General features: G+C 38.1%; 1 protein-coding gene across 2 annotated transcripts in view; it reads left to right on the top strand.

Annotated features, from left to right (window-relative positions):
• LOC125017361 (inactive dipeptidyl peptidase 10-like) overlaps positions 1 to 17734 on the top strand; it is a 179458-nt gene that overhangs the window by 134065 nt on the left and 27659 nt on the right. For both annotated transcript variants that reach the window (XM_047600393.1, XM_047600394.1), the window contains exons 4-7: positions 1129 to 1223; positions 2897 to 2971; positions 15321 to 15373; positions 17431 to 17512. In XM_047600393.1, the coding sequence (XP_047456349.1) occupies positions 1129 to 1223; positions 2897 to 2971; positions 15321 to 15373; positions 17431 to 17512 (305 nt within the window). The remainder of the gene's footprint in view (positions 1 to 1128; positions 1224 to 2896; positions 2972 to 15320; positions 15374 to 17430; positions 17513 to 17734) is intronic.

Genomic DNA, 17734 nt, shown 5'->3' with positions numbered 1-17734 from the left:
TGGTGGCATGTGGCACACTGATGTTCATTTTATGCACATTCTATGATGACATTTTGCATTTTTAATCAATGTGACTGTTTTTTAGCCCATACAGTTATAAAAAATATTAAAATCTATATTCTGATATACACACTGTGCCTTTTTTTTTTTGTATTTTGCGTTGTTGACTCAAGTGACCAGAGTCCATGAAATGAACCAAGTAGTGTAGTGACCAGATTACTTACCTGTAATGCTTTGAGTCTGCTTTCCCTTTCCCGACAAATTGTACTGCAATGAACCATTTAGAGCATATATATATATATATTATATATACCATGACCTGAATAGCTGAGAACTTCACAGATAAATGAAAGGACAATATTGTGGTGCAATTTTCTCCCAGTGTCAGTATCAAGCAGAGGTCCCGCTGTTTGCGGTCATACAAATCCTCTTTTCATAGCTAGGCTGTCAGAAAAATGGATAATTTACCTAATGAATAGTTTGAAATGAGCGAATAACTGATTATTTCTATCACTACTTTCTGTCAGCACACTGTGCATTACAATTATTAATTAGTGTGAGGTGCTTAGTAGCTGTGACACTGAATATATGCATGTGTGTCACATGCATCCATATGACCGCTTGTATTCAGACGAAACGTATTATCGTTCATGACAGACAACCACTCCACACTCCCCCTTGTGACATTTGAGTTTCTGTTTGGCTCCGGCACAAAACAAACAATGCAGTCACGTCCGACCAATCCAGCTTGGTACAAAAAGATGATTTCCTGGATGTGCTACACAAAGCAACATTACACAACGTGTTGTGTTACCTCAAAATGAAAAATCTAGGCCTCTCCCTTTATATTCGCTTGGCAGTTAAATCTCACTTTTGATTCTGGCACTTAATCACATTACATCTCTGTCCCTCAAATCCGAGCGCTTTTGGCTCTCACTGTTATTTAATTTGATGGAACAATGAAGCTGAAAAGATATTTTTAATGGCCTCCCGGCGACTCTAAATAGATTCAGCATGGCAGATTCACTTGGATTTTAAGGTTTTTCTCTGTACATTTTCAAAAGCTTTCAGTATTAATTTTCCTTCATGCAGGTGTTTTCACTTTATTTCCATTCTTTCTGCACACAGACTCTGAAGTCATCTACAGGAACAGCGATGGCCACGTCATCAAGTTCAACATCCTCACAAATGAAACTGAGATTGTCCTGACAAACTCAACATTTGTAAGTAACTATTAGTCTTGTGTAGAATATATAGTGCCAGGAACATGTTTGGATTCACACCACTGAATGGATTTTCTTTAGTTTTACTGTTTACTGAGAATTGTATTACTGCACAAAAACAAAGACAGAAATGCCCTGAGCTGACAACATATGGAAGCATAAACAAATAACATATGCTTTGCCCACTGTTGGTGATACCTTAATCAGTTGCATAAGGTAGTCACTTGGGATGGTGTTCAGTTAACAGGTGAGGCTTGTCAAAAGCTGATTGCTAGATCCCCTTTCTAGACGTGCTGCCTCCTTAATGAGACCACCAGTTGTGTTCTGCAAAGGCAGTGCGTCAATCCATGCTACAACAACAACTGCTCAGCAAAGTAAATAGAAACAACACATCATTATTTTTAGATATGAAGGCCAGTCAATCTGGGATTCTTTGAGAACTTTAGTTCCAATAAGTTTCTTCACCAGCTTTAAAAATCCCCAACCAACAGCTACTCAGAGTTCAAGTTGTAGACACGACTTCACGTGAACCGTCGGAGGAGGCTGTGGGAAGCAGGCAGTCATGGTGCAAGTGTCTTTTGGAGATGTAGTGTATGGTTGGTATCTGCATGAGTGAAGCGTGATTGATGTTGACTCTGGGAACTCTTTAACAGATGATGAACGAATGAATGAATGAGTGAGATCAAGATGTCACCTGCAGAATCTTACTTCTTATCATCTTAAGCAGGGGTGTCATACTCATTTTGGTTTAGGGGCCACATACAGTCGTATTTGATCTTTTTTTCCCTCTTTGTTTTAGTGCAAACAAGAACAATTATGGAATCATTTAATTATGTACGCTTTTACAAAACAGTTTATGAACAAACATTTCATCTCATCGTAAATCTGATGTGTTTAGTGCCTGTGTCCCAAAGTATGTATGTAGCAGCACTGTGGATAGCTGGAGTAATAACACATTAGCCTGGAATAGCTATCGGACTATGAGCTGAAATTTGGAGCTCATTTATAACCTTTAGGGTACAGGACTGTTCACTTTTGCTTTGGAAATATTAAATTTGTACTTATCCTCACTAGGGTCGCGGGGGTTGCTGGAGCCTATCCCAGCTGTCCTCAGGCCAGAGGCTGGGTACACCCTGAACAGGTCTCCTGTCTATCACAGGGCTAACACAGAGACAATTCACACTCACATTCACACCTAGGGTCAATTTAGAGTCACCAATCAACCTAACAAGCAAGTCTTTGCAGGGTGGGAGGAAACTGGAGTTATGTCCGTAACTATTTTAATCATTGTCTGCATTTGTCCACATAGTTAAACACCACACCATCACACATTTTGGAATCACCAATGAATCTAACAAGCATGAGACAGTGGGAGGAAGCCAGGGTACCCAGGGAAAACCTATCCAGACACAGGCAGAACATACAAACTCGTTTAAATATTACTTTGGAAACACATTTTGCTTGGTTTGCATTATGTTAATTCGCATGTTTTATTCAATAGTTTAGAGGTATTTTTGATGTTAATTTTGTATGATGTATAAAATATTGAAACTAAGGAAAAAACATAATGAGCTGGTGTGTCCAAACATTTGACTGGAACTATTACTATCATTGCTATTAATTATAGATTTGCATGCATTGATCAGCCTCTCTTTGTGTCCAATTTCCACTAGATCAATTTCAACGTGGCAAGGTATTCTGTCTCCCCTGACCTGAAATACGTTCTCTTCGCATATGATGTGAAACAGGTAAGTCCCTTAAATCTGTGGTGAGAGAGAAAAAAATCTTTATTTTTTCCCATACTTGTTATACTGAGACACATCACAGAGTAAGAAGAAAGTAACAGAGAAGAGGGGGCGCTAAGGCCAAAATGAAGGCAGGAGATTGGACAGGGTCCTTGGAGTCTTGAAGCAGGTGTTGGTGGACTGACAGGGAGAGTTTCAGAAACTTGCTGCTTAATTTCCCTCAACTTCCTTGGGGTCACCATGGTGATCTGGAGGAGGTGGAGTAGGCTATAGTTTCTAGGTTTCAGAGCCAGATATTTAAAGAACAGAATCCAGATACTGGCTGTCTTGGGGTCTGTCGGAAGAAGAAATGGTAAATGTAGTGAGCATGAATAGATTTTTATCTTCGGACTTTCAATAAAGTCCAATTATAACAAAACAACTCTTCCATACTGGAGTTTTGTTGTTAATTATAATGTAGCTGGTTCTATACTTTCTGTTTGAATCAATAAGAGTGCATCATGTGTATTAGTGCACCATGCTAAAGTGAAATCGACTTCAGTGTGACAGCATGCAGTATTTGGTGCATGTCCCTCTGATGACATGAGTCCTGCGTCTAAAGAAAGAACATGAGGTCACGTGATCAACGATTTTACTTGTCTGAGGATTTGTGTGATCTGTCTTTAGACTTTGTCTTTCGTATATTACATAGAATGGAATTCACTGCATTCTCGCATGGTCTGACTTTGTAAGAGCTCAGCTATACAAAATTCTGGCAAGAGCTGGAATTTAAAGTGATTTTAATTCCTTTCACAGAGTCAGGCCAAAGGATGGCTGGTTCACGGATATTTTTTGTTGACCCTGTTGTGTATGTGACCAAGCAGTTTCCATTTCTCTCATCATGAAAATCTTATATAGTTAGCCAAATAGTATCATTTCCTTAGTTATTTATTTGCTTAAATGTTATATGTTCATATGTGTGCGAACTGTAAAGCAAATTTCCCCCCCTGGGAAAAATAAAGTTTGAATCTGAATCTGAACGTTTTCGGAAATCAAGAAAAAACACAATTTTATTTTTATTTATATTGTAATACTAAGTCAAAAATGGCTTGGGCTATTATACTTTTAGGCTAACGATATGTTCCATGGTTGCATTAAAAGACAAAACCATATACCATCAGGTTTGAACAAACACCTAACGGTATGCTACTGTCCTTGGAGGCTTAATCATTTCTGACGAGGGCCGAGGTCAGGGGGTGATTTAAAATTCCACTGTGGCCCACGTGAGACTGACAGGTCACTTTCATTCACCAATAGTGCAGTGGGGCAAGCTTGAACCTTAATTACCAGCTTTCCCTCAGAAAGGAGTAGATGCAAAATGAGATATGCAAATTGGACCCTCGACTCTAGAAGGGATCAACTCTGAGGATTAGTGACAAGGCGATTAATCAGAGCTGATTTGCATATTTTGCATGAAGGGTTAGACTTACAATTTGGAACAATACAGGCAATAGCCAGACACGCAGTTTATTTTTGGCACAAGGTTACAATGAATGAAGAACCTAGCAGCCATTGGGCTGTTGGTATATTTATTTATATATCTAGGTTTTGTAATAAGAAAACATCTGGGTGATTTACTTGATGTATATGCTGCTGTGTGTGTGTGATATGCTGTGCTTTTATACAGTATACTGGAGCTGCCCATAAATTTTAAAATGAATGTACTCAATAAAAATTTAAATTTAAAATTTAAATGCAAAAAAAAAGAAGAAAAAAAAGAAAAGGAAAAAAAAAGAAAAATCACAATACACAAATACACAATACAAAACCTGCTAAAGTTGTCCTCTGAAAAAACAGAATGGGTTCTACAGGAGGTGTTAGGTGGAGCTGGCAGTCAACTGTCCAAGGACTGATCTTGAAATGAGTTTTAAAAGCAAAGAGCTGGAAAGATTTTATTTGGCGACCGTTGAAGGCACAATGAAGAATGGTGTTCTTTGAACTTGGGATATTGAAGTGCTGATGAGTAATTAATAACATAACCAGGATGCAAGTAACATCTTCCTTAACCGAACACAGGGTTGAAGCTGCTTAATAAAACTGTAAAAAACAAGTAGAAATTAGACTCCAAAATGAAATACCCCACAGAAACATTATTTGTTAGTGCTACTTTGTGTTTGCATGACTGGGATAAATACACCACTTTGGTATGCTATTGGCAGGCACCTTTACTCATTATAAGATATAGACAGCTGATGTTTATCACATGTACACTATTTAAATTATCATTGCATTCATTTCTGTCAGAGTACTTTTCAGCTACCAAGGCTGAATATGCTGCAAATGAATCCCAAGAACAGTATTGTGTAGAAAGGCACAGTGATCTTTGTTGCGATGCTGGGGATGGCTGCTGCTATCAAGGAGTGTCAACTCTATGTAGTGGGGGTGTCTGGTCTGGTCTAGGTGGGTGCTACATGTCTAAATAACATCCACATGAATGAATGGTAAATGGCCTTGCTTTTATTGCTTTTATATAGCACCTTTCTACCCACTGGTACACAAAGGTGGGTGGTTCATGTCTAAGTAACATCCATACAAATTAATGGTGAATGGCCTCTTTTCTACCTATTCCTATAGCTACCTACCCATCTGAACCGCTAACCTTGTGGTTTGTGGACAACTCCGTCTATCTCCCGAGCCACAGCCGGCCCCAGGTCCAAAAGTTTCCAAGCAGAACACTGAATTGTCACAAGATGGTCAGCGTTTACTTCTCCTGTCTCAGTATCAAGCATATTGATACATAGATACACATTGTTTTGTGTAAAACAATTCTAAATCTAAAACTAACCCTTCTCCATTATTAATTGTAGAGTTTTAATCTACATTTGGAGCAACTTCATCTTTGATTTTGAAGCCATGCGCCAAAAGACTTAAGTTGGACTTTAAATACGCTATTTACTCATGTACATACATTTTCATTTGTGCTCCCACAGCATAGCAAATCAAAACAAAACAGAAACAAACTTGAGCCTGACACCTCTGTGACGAAGAGCAATAACTGCATTTTTTTTTTTTTTTCTAGGAAAAATAAATTGCTTTTCTAATAGATTCATCTCTGGTGTGCGCTGAATGAAATAAAACATTCATCATGCTTCGTGGCCAATTTTACCACCTTGGTAGAGATGTGACAGTTTTATTCTTGTTTTATCCCAAACATAATTCGTACATTTAATCGTTTGTTCTGGTTCAGATATTACAATTTGTTCAGCTCTATTTTTAACAGCCCAAAAAAATGGTGTGTAATGTTCTGGATTTTTAACCACAACATTATTTGTCAGCAACGACAACCTTATGACTTTATTTTTGAGATGCTTCCATTCAAGACATTAGAAAACCAATAGAAAACAATGACTTATTTGGTCGCATTTTTTAATTCATTTAATGAACAGAAAAAAAACTTACAGGTGCACTTGAACAAAGTCAGGGATTTTGCAGCCAAGGAAACTTAGTGCAGGAGATGAAAAACACATCAAGTTTATTTCCCTTCAAGATCAGAAGATGTCCAGCAGAGCCATCAGCTCAGAACTGGTAGAAACCAGTGGGACCCAGGTACACCCATCCACTGTCTGGAGAAGTCTGGACACAAGTGGTCTTCATGGAAGAGTTGCAGCCAAAAATCTATCACTCCAACACCCAAACAAGGCCAATAGACTCAACTATGCACCAAAACACTGGAACTGGGGTCAGATAAATGGCAGCACACAGACACACATGGACACACACACACACCTCATAATAGCCTGCTAAGCTCAATAACAAAAGCAATGAATGAAATAACAAACATTTTATGCTTAGGCTCTATAATGGGGAAATGACAGATTTTTATTATTATTGTGCTGTGGCTGAGAGATCAACAAATGTAGTTATAATCAAAGTCATTGTGACATTTTTGTCTCCTGAGAGGGTAGTTTAAATATGATGCTACGCAAAAACTAATAATGAAATCAAGTCAATACTTTTAGATTACCTTTGCCATACCCAACATTTCCATTTTTATGGAAAATAGCTATTTTTTCATGTTTCAGTGACTTCAAATTAAACTGGCATTTAAAGTTTTTATTTTTTATTTTTTGGGGAGTTTTGTAAAGTGCTTAAGTAGTTTAAGAGATTTATGCAGAAAAAAATCATAAAAAAAAATAAAAAAAAAATTATGAAGTTTTTGGACATGAATGTTTTTGCCCACTAAGGTTACCAGTGAGTTGTAAATTAAAAGGATGCCTGAGGGTTAACTACAATTTCTTCAGAGAGAAATTGTAAATCGGTCAGACTTGACCAAACACAGTTGGAAAGTTAATGTATGATTGAAGATTTTGTTGATAACACAAAAGAGTGACAGAAATGCCACAATGAGCACAGTGCAACATCTTATAGCTGTTGTCCTTAATGTGTACTTAAAACTTCTGATAGGAAAAATAATTCTCCACAGTTTTTTATAATTTGTCCAAAATTCTCAATATGAAGAATTGAGGATTGATTTGATTTTGCTAATTAACAGGACGTGATGTCAAATGTCTATGCACAGTTTCATTGCTACATACAGCTAACAAAAACCTCTTGATTCTAAAGAACGTCTGCATCTTTTCCACAGTTATTGAAATACTGCGAATTCCAACATTATCAAAATACAATTACAATATGTATTTGTTTCTTTGTTTAGGCTTGTTTTACTGCAGTGTCATTGGAAATATCGTGCTTGTAAACACATTGTAGTAGGACCAGCTAAATGCTTCACATATAACTGTGAATCTGTTTTTTTCACCAAAGTGCCAAAATCCATTCGCACCTGCCGATAATGGATTGGCAGCATGCGAGGTCATGTCCATTGAGTGCATTACAAGATTCTGTGCAAAATACAAGTCCTGTGTGTTTTGCACCATTTAATGAAGAGAATAAAGTCAGTTTAATATCATATAAATGATTAAACACTATCAACCTTTCAACTGTTTTATTGTTCTCTTTTCTTCAATTGCTTTAAAGTGGGCTTTCTGTAATCCCGGGCTTTCATCTATGATTTATGTGAAGTCCCCTTGCTTGCAGTTAATTGTTACCGATAATGAATGATGAAATAAATCACAGAGAGAACTGAGTCTGTTCTAAAATAAGTAAACCAGTCTCCCGCTAATCGTACACTTTGATCCCGTGCAGGCTTTGAACTGATAAGTTCTTCTATAGAGCAGAGTCTTTGTTCTGCCAGCGTGGTTTAGGTGGTCATATGGATCTTTTCTGCTGCGGCTGAAGGAGCCTCCTCTTACGAGGTGTTGGAAAAAGCTCTTGTAGTCTCACCTATCTGTTGGATTACACGCTGCTATCAGACTACATCTCTATCTGGGAGTGATTAAACTCGATAAAAGCTCCTAATCTCTAGCATTCCTGTTTGTCACGGCTGACAACGGACTTGTGTTGTTTTCGGCCTTGTTAGACAACTTGTAATGCTTAGAAGCTTTACAGCCTTGTGGCGTTTTCCCCCCATGTTTATAATCCTCTATATCATCCTAGGACATATATTGGTAGACAAGTGACTTCACTGAGATGTAACTGCAATCAAATCTAGTGGAAAACATTTACCACTTTTCTCCCTCTCTTAATAGGCATATATTTTGCTCCAGGAGTAAGACATTTAAAAAAATAATAATAAAAATAATACAAAATTAGCTTTTGCCTATAAAGGCGCAGGCGTGTGTGGGTTTGAAACTGACAGACATTTCACTGATTCTAAGTGACAGCCTCCATGGTTTGCATGTCAGTGCATAATGTGATTGAATAATAGCATTTGTTCTGTATTTTTCCAGCTATGCCGCTACAAGATTTCTGCTTGTCTGTGCAAAAGTTGAAAAGCCTTCCTTTCTCCAACTTTGCAGAGCTCACTGAATTATGCCAATGAAGTTGTCTTCAAAACAATTTTCCATTTTCACAGGCGATGAGTTGACATTCCGGTGTAGGAACTGCTGAGAAGAAATGAGCTAAGTAGTGACGGCGAGTGGGGAGTCACACAGCTAATGCCAATAATAAAGGGAAAGAAGACGGGACAGAAGCTATCTTCTTTCTCAGTACAGCCCACCTGGTTATGGGGAAGAGAAAAACACAACAAATATCCACATGATGGATAATTTTATGGTGGAAAGCAGCACCTGCGCCCTGTAACGACATATCACATTCTGTTTGCCTGTAAATAAATTCCAAATGAGTCTCTTTGAAGGATGCAGTGAATGGTGAGATTGTAGACCAACATCCCCGCAAACAAAGTATACACAATGCCTTTGTGATTGGTTGTTAAAGTACAGCACCTGCATTCCCGGCTATATCCTTAAAGGTCTATTTACCTTTTTTCTTGTGCTACGACCGTGAAGGACACGCAGAATAGAGACATGTAAACAAAGAGCGATGGGAAAGCAATAAAAGTAAAGTCACCACAGCTGATAAAATTAAAAATCACAGACAAAAAAAAAAAAATATATATATATATGTATATATATATATATATATACACATATATATATATATGTATATTATATATATATATATATATATATATATTATATATATATATATATATATATATATATATATATATATATATATATATATATACATTGAGCTCTATAGACTTATGCAATACAACAAATCCAAAAATCCAACATTGGAATATGGGATTTGGTAGGACAAATCTATCTAGGTGTCTATAACTAGGAATTAATGGACTCTAAGATCCTCCATTACTCCTGGGTAACAGATAGCTCATCATACTTCTGCAACAATCACTCAAGAGAGTCCCACACTCATTCCCGTCATCTGTCTTATGATCAGCTGTCCCGGTTCATGCTGCCGCTCACTCACTAACTGCACAGAGTAGATGCAGACAGAGACTTGTAATATTTCTCCTTCCACAGTTTTAGAAATGTTACTGTGGCGGCATCCACACTAACAAAACGAACAAGTTAAAATTGTTTCATAAAGGATCCCCCTCCACACTACACTACTGAATACACATGGGGCTCCATGTAGGGTGGATAACGCTGGACATGGAAATTATGACCAAATGTAATACTACTACTACGACTAGTGGTAATAATACATGTCCCTTTTTTATAGATAGACAATATAGAAATGGACAGTTTGGGAAATTAGTTACATTGACATTATTTTGATGTTTGTGTTAGAAAAAGTGGTCTAACAAGGATCCAATGATCTGAACGCATGGAGAAAAGTTTGTTTGTTTGCTTTATGGACCTTGCCTTGTTCTTAGGTCTCAGCAGTAACTATGTTAAGTCTACTGCTTTCACAACAATACAAACACTGGCCTCAGCTAGAAAAACAGAGCCCACATTGTAATAAACTGTAGTTTTACTTTAAGCTTCAGTGAGAATTCTAATGTCAAAAAAATGTCTTAAAACTGGGCAAGAAGTTTCAGAAACATAGACTGTATAAATTTGGACAATGTCTCTCCACTTCCTTGCAATTGGCCAAATTGAGGCTATTTTTCTAGGGATACGGGTGGTGCCATCTTGCGACTTTGGAGTCAGTGTCTGATCAGTTCAGTCTGAGATCAATGACCCGCTCACAGTGTGTTCGTTTACGTGATATACTGTATGCTCTGCTCTACCTCCATCAGTTACAGGTAAATGTTGGATTGTACACTGTACTTGTGTTTTTTTATTTGTTTTTGTTTTACAAGTCTCATGGAAAGGATGGCATGGCAACTGGCAAAAAATGACACTTGAGCATGTATTATATTACATTATATTAACTACCAAAAATGACCGAAACCATCCTTGAAATATCAAATCTTATTTGACGTGTATTTTAGTTTTAGTTTGGCCCAAGTCCCATCCACATGGAGGGGGTGAAGTTTATGACCTATACTGCAGTCAGTCACCAGGGAGTGCTTTGGCTTCACTTTTGAAGAGCTGTTCCATGTCCATCATTAAAAAGTCTGTAGTCAGAAATAGCTTATTTAATTAGAGTAAGAGGACTTTTTTGGGGATTTTTTTCTTTTATCCAGCCTATTGAGCTTGTTTCCTTTGTTGTAGTTGTGACCAAATCAAAGCTGAGCGTGAAGCAGGTTCAGTCTTTTTGAAGATAGAATTCTTAACCTTGATGTGAAAATCCCAGACCATGTGAAGATGAAATATTTCTTCAAGCACTCTTAGAAGCAGGTTGATGGAATGTTTTGCAAAGTCTCTAAATTGCCTGGTATAACAGGAAACTAGTGCAGAAACACAAATACAAAGGCTCAACAACCAAAGTTTTATAGCACTTGGTAATGGTAATGGTAAACAGGGCACTGTGCATTGTTATATTGTCATTCTTTAGTAGTCATTTGGCTGATGTGTTTCCACTGAATAGATCAGCTTAGAGAGGTATTCCCCCTAAAGTATTGATTTTCTCTTTTACTTGATGATGTTAAGATGACGATTTCAAGCAGCTGACCCAGCTACACTACGATAGATAGATAGATAGATAGATAGATAGATAGATAGATAGATAGATAGATAGATAGATAGATAGATAGATAGATAGATAGATAGATAGATAGATAGATAGATAGATAGATAGATAGATAGATAGAATTAGTATGATATATTATTCTTATTTAAACAAGGCCCTGAAGTGTACATGAAAGGGTTAGCTTCATTTCTAGGATATTACATTCTTAAGTTGTGAAAACAGTGAGGTCAGGGGAGCCAGGGATTGTCAAATGGCAAGGTAAGACATAAGGCAAAAGCGGTGGTGCTGGTAAGCAGTAAGGAGTAATCTAATGCGTTACTATCTCCAAACCAGCAAAACCAAAACTATCTTCTTTGGTGGGGGTGTGGGGGTTACATTCAGCTGCTGAATATAACTAATTAAGTAACTTGTAATCTAACTTATTTACTATTGGTAAGTAATCAGTAAAGTTATCAAGTTGAGTTGCACATGCTCTGTTTGCACTGCATAACTGGCTCATAAAAATGACAGAAATCACAGTCATCACCTGAGTAGTGTATGGTTATTTAGTTCAAAGGCCTGTCCTGTTCTTCAGAGAACAAAAGGAACATTTGATGGAATATAAAATTTGAGTTATGTTGGAACATGGAGTTAATAAAATACTAAATGTAAACTGCTTTGAAATATCAACCTTGAGACTTTTTTATTTGTTTCTGATGATTTGAACATTACATTTACTGTCATGGCACGATTGTATCTGACTGCAAATTTTACAACCTTTTATGTTTTAACATCAATCCAGCAGTAAAGAATCAGCCCAAATTCCCATGTGAGATTTACACCAAATGCAATGACATACTGCTGAAAGGTTCATTTGTAAGAAGCTATTTAATGGCAGACAATTAGGAAGTTTCACAATGTCACAGTTTGAGAAATGTGTCTACCGCACCTTGAGGATTCTGCTTTTACTGGCAGCCACAGTTCTCCTCACCACAGGATGATGTTTGCAGTAAATCATGTGCATTTATATTGAGAACAGTCAACCCTTCTGTCAGCTGCAGCACATCCAGTATGCACTGAGAGGTTACCCTCTGCGTAAAGTCACTTGAACCCTGGTGAACCTGGAGAGCAGTAATTTGCTTTATCTGTGAACTTAAGTCTGTATTATTGATACTTCACCATATTGTCATTGGCTGTGCATGGGTGCTTTAGGCTCACACCCAAAGCCCTATTGCAGTCTTTTAACTGCCACATGAATCATTAACATCTGCTTTTTTCTCTCTCTTTGGAGCAGTCTATTAATGTATTCAGTTTTCCTCGGAGAGGTGATGTTATTTTATTAGATTAGGTGCAATGTTTTACAATGAAGGGAGACACAGCATACCTTTACATAAAAAAACTTTACCATACCTTTAAAAACCTAAACCTACAATAACTGTTTCTACTAATACTATTATTCATTTGTTTTCTGGCATCTCAGTTGCAGTGAGAAAAAGTTAATAGAAAAAGAGCAAAAGTACCTTCCTTTTGTTTTCGCTTAATCAAATACTTACTTTAACCCTAATTATAGTGCATTATCGGCTAAATGATTTATTACTTTGTACTGCATTTGGCCATGTGTGTGTGTGTGTGTGTGTGTGTGTGTGTGTGTGTGTGTGTGTGTGTGTGTGTGTGAGCGCATTGTGCACAGAACACTTTCTGCTCAGGTGCTGTGTGCTGTACCGAGAAACAATATGACTACAGCAATTAAACAGGACAAAAACACAAAACTGATTGCTATCATACAACACATAGCTACATAGCTACACTGCTAATGTTGCTGAACCCTATCATTTTTTAATTTTTTTTTTTTTTTAAACTGAAACTTTTTTTACTTAAAGTGACTGAGAGCAGCACGACAGGTTACTGAGGAAGTCAAGTCATGATCTTGCCACTGTGTGCTTGGGAGTAAGCATGCCAGCAGGCATAAGACACGTTCAAAAAGAAAAGGAGGGGAAAAAAGGTTAGCTTGTGTTTCGACCGGATAGACTGAAGGACTGGGCTGAAATACACTCCATCTTGGACACCTTCTAGATGATGTACAGCACTTGTAGCCTCTGGCTTGCCCCCTTGAGTCCTGCCAGGCAACACTCAAAGCTCCCCTTTATGCCACTGGTCTGTGCAATATGTCTTGCTGTAACATCCACGGTGAATGAAAAGCCATTTAAAAGCCGTTTATCTGGGCTGTTTTCCCCTTTTTAATAAATGATGTCTGCTTTTGTGCCATGTACTTGAGACTGCTGCTTACAATCATTATTTTCTTTTTTTCTTACTGGATTAATCTATTGAATTCGTATTCCTTACAGTCAATTGACTGTTTGATGGATTACCATCAAAATGAGGCAACAATTCAAACTACTGTTTATTCACAGATACTTACATCATTATGTCACAAAAGTTTAGGTTTGTGCACAATAGGCCTTATTGGAAAAAGTGCTGTTCACAAAAAGTCTGCCATGTATTACCATAAACAGCGCTGAGTATAATTCTTATGTCAACTGTAATTGGAAATTTGGATACCCTATCTGAAAAATTGTGCTTACACTGATTTAAAGTGTAACTTTGAAGCAGTGTTGCCTTACTAGCAAGCATATGTGTGAAGGTTCTTGTTTATCCAGGTCACGGTATATCCAAAAACCAAGCTGTGACAAGGAAATCTGGACTTGTAGTGTTTGTAACCTCACAAGTCTGACTGACCTTGTTTCAGTTTGTTTTTTTGTTTTTTTGGATATACTAGCTAGAATCTGCTGCTCCGTGTTATCATTCATGATACATGACGAACACTAAGTCATGTACAACTGGTGACTTAAAATAACCTCAGGTACACCTTGCTCACTTTACACAATGCTAATGACTTACAAGCCTTGCAAGCTACCAAGCTGGTACAGCACAGCATACTGCAGGGAATACAAGCCTTTGTCAAAGTCATCAGAGTTAGATCAGCTTCTGTCCCAGCTTGGGAGAGCGCTCATGTTGACTTGTCCTTGCTATTTTGGTCAGAGCCCTACTCATTTAACTCCTGCTCCTCCTAATGTTTGTATTCTTTGGGGTTCTGGCTTTCTATCCTCAGTCATGTAGCCATTTTTAATGAACAAGGCTCTTTGATCCCCAAAATAAAAATGGACGCACTAACACATAGTGTTTGGCAACAGTTTAGTGCACCCCCTGCACAGGACACATTATCAGTTTGGCATGGCTTAAAATCCCAAAGTAGTAGAGGAACACTGAATGATTCTGCTTCTCGCAATTTATGAGACTGTCTTTAATATAATGAATAGAGAGATATTTCAATGATAAAAATACTATTGCACCACAACTTATACATCTGTCAGTCAAGTCTATCTCCAAAAATCACCTCTTGTAACAGATTCCTCTACTTTGTGTTAGAAATGATTCCATGAGTGTCATTTCATGATGGAATGCAAAAATCTGTCTCGTTTCTGTCCCCGATCACCGACCACGGTCAGAGGTCTATTATCATGTCAGGCACAGCTATTCCGGAGGGGGGTTTGAGACAGCTCTACATGCACCCCTCTGCCACTTTAAATGCCTCGCGCTCTCTCTCCGTCTCCCCCAAGCTTTCGGCACAGAGGCACTCGCCTATGATGGGTTTCTCAGATGGAATTAAAATGTCTCGTCCCGCAGCTGTCACCCATGCAAATTGCATTGTCTACAGATTCTATCACTGAGAACAGCCAGCAGTCTGCTTTGTTTGATGCCTACCTCCTTTTCATATATTTTTTTTTTTTGTCCTGATGTTATTACAGTCTGTGGCACCGCTGGTTCTTTCGTTAACATTTCAGAGTGCCATCTTTTAATCTGTCTCTTGCTATCTGTCTTTATTTTTCTGCAGGTTTACCGCCACTCCTACATGGCCTCCTACAGCATCTACAACATTCACACACGGTAAGCGCTCTTCAGCTGTTTGTGATGCGAGAGGTGGCTAAAACACCTGTCATCGGTAAAAAAAAAAAAAAAAACACTGCTTTGCAAATTCGTCAAACCCAGATACTCAGAAAAATCTGAGAATGATGAATATTGCATTATTTTTTTTTCCGGCCATTTACATGCTGTAACATGCATGAGTGAAAAGGCAGGTGTTTCTCGGATTGTCTGTCGTGCTCCAGATGTTAGCTGACTCGGATTAATGCACAAGCAGATCCAGGCTGCAGCCTAAGGGCCCCACATGTTCAGGGGCACCAGCTTGACTGAATTATTTAAATTTGGTGGATGGATTCATGCAACACGGAAGTGTCCGATTGATAAAGTGTTTGGTTTAGTTTTTATGCATATCTTTGAGTGGGTTGTATGGAAAGCTGCATTTGCCTGCATTTGACATTTGTCTGTGTCTATCTGTCCAGGGTCCTCTTGTTGTCCTTGTCACTTCCTGTTTTATTTTGAAGTCTGGCCTCATCCTAGACTTCCTGTCAAGTTTCCCATCCGTGTGATTGAGTTGCCCTAATTTGTGCCACTGTCTCCCTCCACCTCATATATATATAAGCTGTGTTTCTCCTCCCGTTAGTGCCAGGTTGTCTTGTCATTCTATGTAGTGATCAGCATTTCTTTCCCTGAGCATTTTCTAGCATTTGACCTGAATTCTGTTCTTGATCTCCATGCCTGCCTTGTGATTTTTTTTTTTTTTTTTTTTTACATATACGTGACTATCTGCCTATCTGGTTTTTAGAATCTGGACTGAATAAACAGATTCTGTTATTGCCTGAACCTGACTCTGTACCTGTGTGTCCAAGCCTCTGAGTTCAGAAGCCTGACATTGTCTGCATGGGTAGGAGGTTGCGGTGACAGGACGGGTCATTAAAACACTTAGCACTGAAGGGACACCACTTCAAACTGATTTCTTCAAAGTATACCCCCCCTTCATGACCTCAGACCTTTGTTTAGCGTTCTAACCACAACAACAAAGGGCCGCGTCCCTACACTTTGTTGGTACGGTGGTATGGTTGCTGTTTGAGAGGGAACTCCTGCACATTGTATTCAGAAAGTTCCTGCAATATACATGGCTGTTCAGGTTGGACGACTTGTTGGCAGCATGCTGTATTTAAGATGAATTACAAAAAGTCAGAGCACTACATTCATCAAGTGCAGTCAGTTAGAGGAAGCATGACAAAGTTGGCTGTGTTAGCAGAATGAATCTGATGGAAATTTATCCACAGAAGTGACTTGAAAGACTTTTTTTTTTTTTTTCCAAATCCCCAAAGCCCTGGGTAGCTTCTGCAGAAATGTTTGGCATAGCATAGCCTTGGATTGAGTGCACTGTGAATTACCAGGTTCATTAAATGAAAATTTCATTCACCTAAATTACTGTTGTCTTCAAGAGATTTGATAGTCCATCCATTGGCCTTTTTAAACATTTCTGTATTCTTATGAAGCTTCATGATACATTGTGCCATTTTGATGCACTGCTCTTGTATTTTCTTTTAATTCCAGTCATGTCTTTGTTAAGGGCAAATGGGTCTTTGGGCAACTTGTGCTCATTTGAATTTGTGCGTCATGGGCAGCTGGATTGGGAGAACAGATGCAGAGTATAGTATGTGTTCTAAGAAAGGGAACCATATACAGTAGAGTATGAATTACTGCTGCATATTTAAAAAGGGGTCACAGTCACAGAGACACTCTACTGCCACTATGAATAGATGGTTTGCTTAATATTGATGTATACAATTCATGTCCAGTAGCATCAGAAGTCATTCCAACATACTCCCACATGTCTCTTATCAATAGAACCCAAGCTGTTCATTTTGTCAATTTGGCATGTGGAGCTCTTACTGACTGACTGACTTTTTTTTTTCTTTCAGTGTAATAATAAATAGTCTAAGAGAATGTGTCCAAAATTCAACATTCAACAAAAACATTCAATTTGATGTATTGGCTTTTATCAAGACCTTTGCCGCTCAATAGAATAATAGAGAAGTTTCGTAATAGTTTTTCATGTTTTGTTTTTTTAGGGAGGTTTGGGAGCTGGATCCTCCTGAGGTGGTGAACTCAGTCCTGCAGTACGCTGCCTGGGGAGTGCAAGGCCAACAACTGGTGAGAACCTACATCTGCCTTTCAGCTCCACTTCGCTTTACTTTGTTTGCTTTTAAAAGGTTAATGAAGGTTAAACTGCATTAAGATATTTGTGTGTGGTTTGTGTCTTGTTGCTGCCAAAGCTTTGTTTTTAGAGAATAAGTTAAATCTACTACAATGAAAAGTCACTGTTATTTGATGGCTATTATTAATCAAGGTGGAAACACATATGAGAAATATTGT

The sequence above is a fragment of the Mugil cephalus genome, chromosome 12 (assembly GCF_022458985.1).
Source record: "Mugil cephalus isolate CIBA_MC_2020 chromosome 12, CIBA_Mcephalus_1.1, whole genome shotgun sequence".
Lineage (NCBI taxonomy): Eukaryota > Metazoa > Chordata > Actinopteri > Mugiliformes > Mugilidae > Mugil > Mugil cephalus.
Note: the sequence above shows the minus strand (reverse complement) of the source record. Positions and strands in the feature narration are given on the sequence as shown.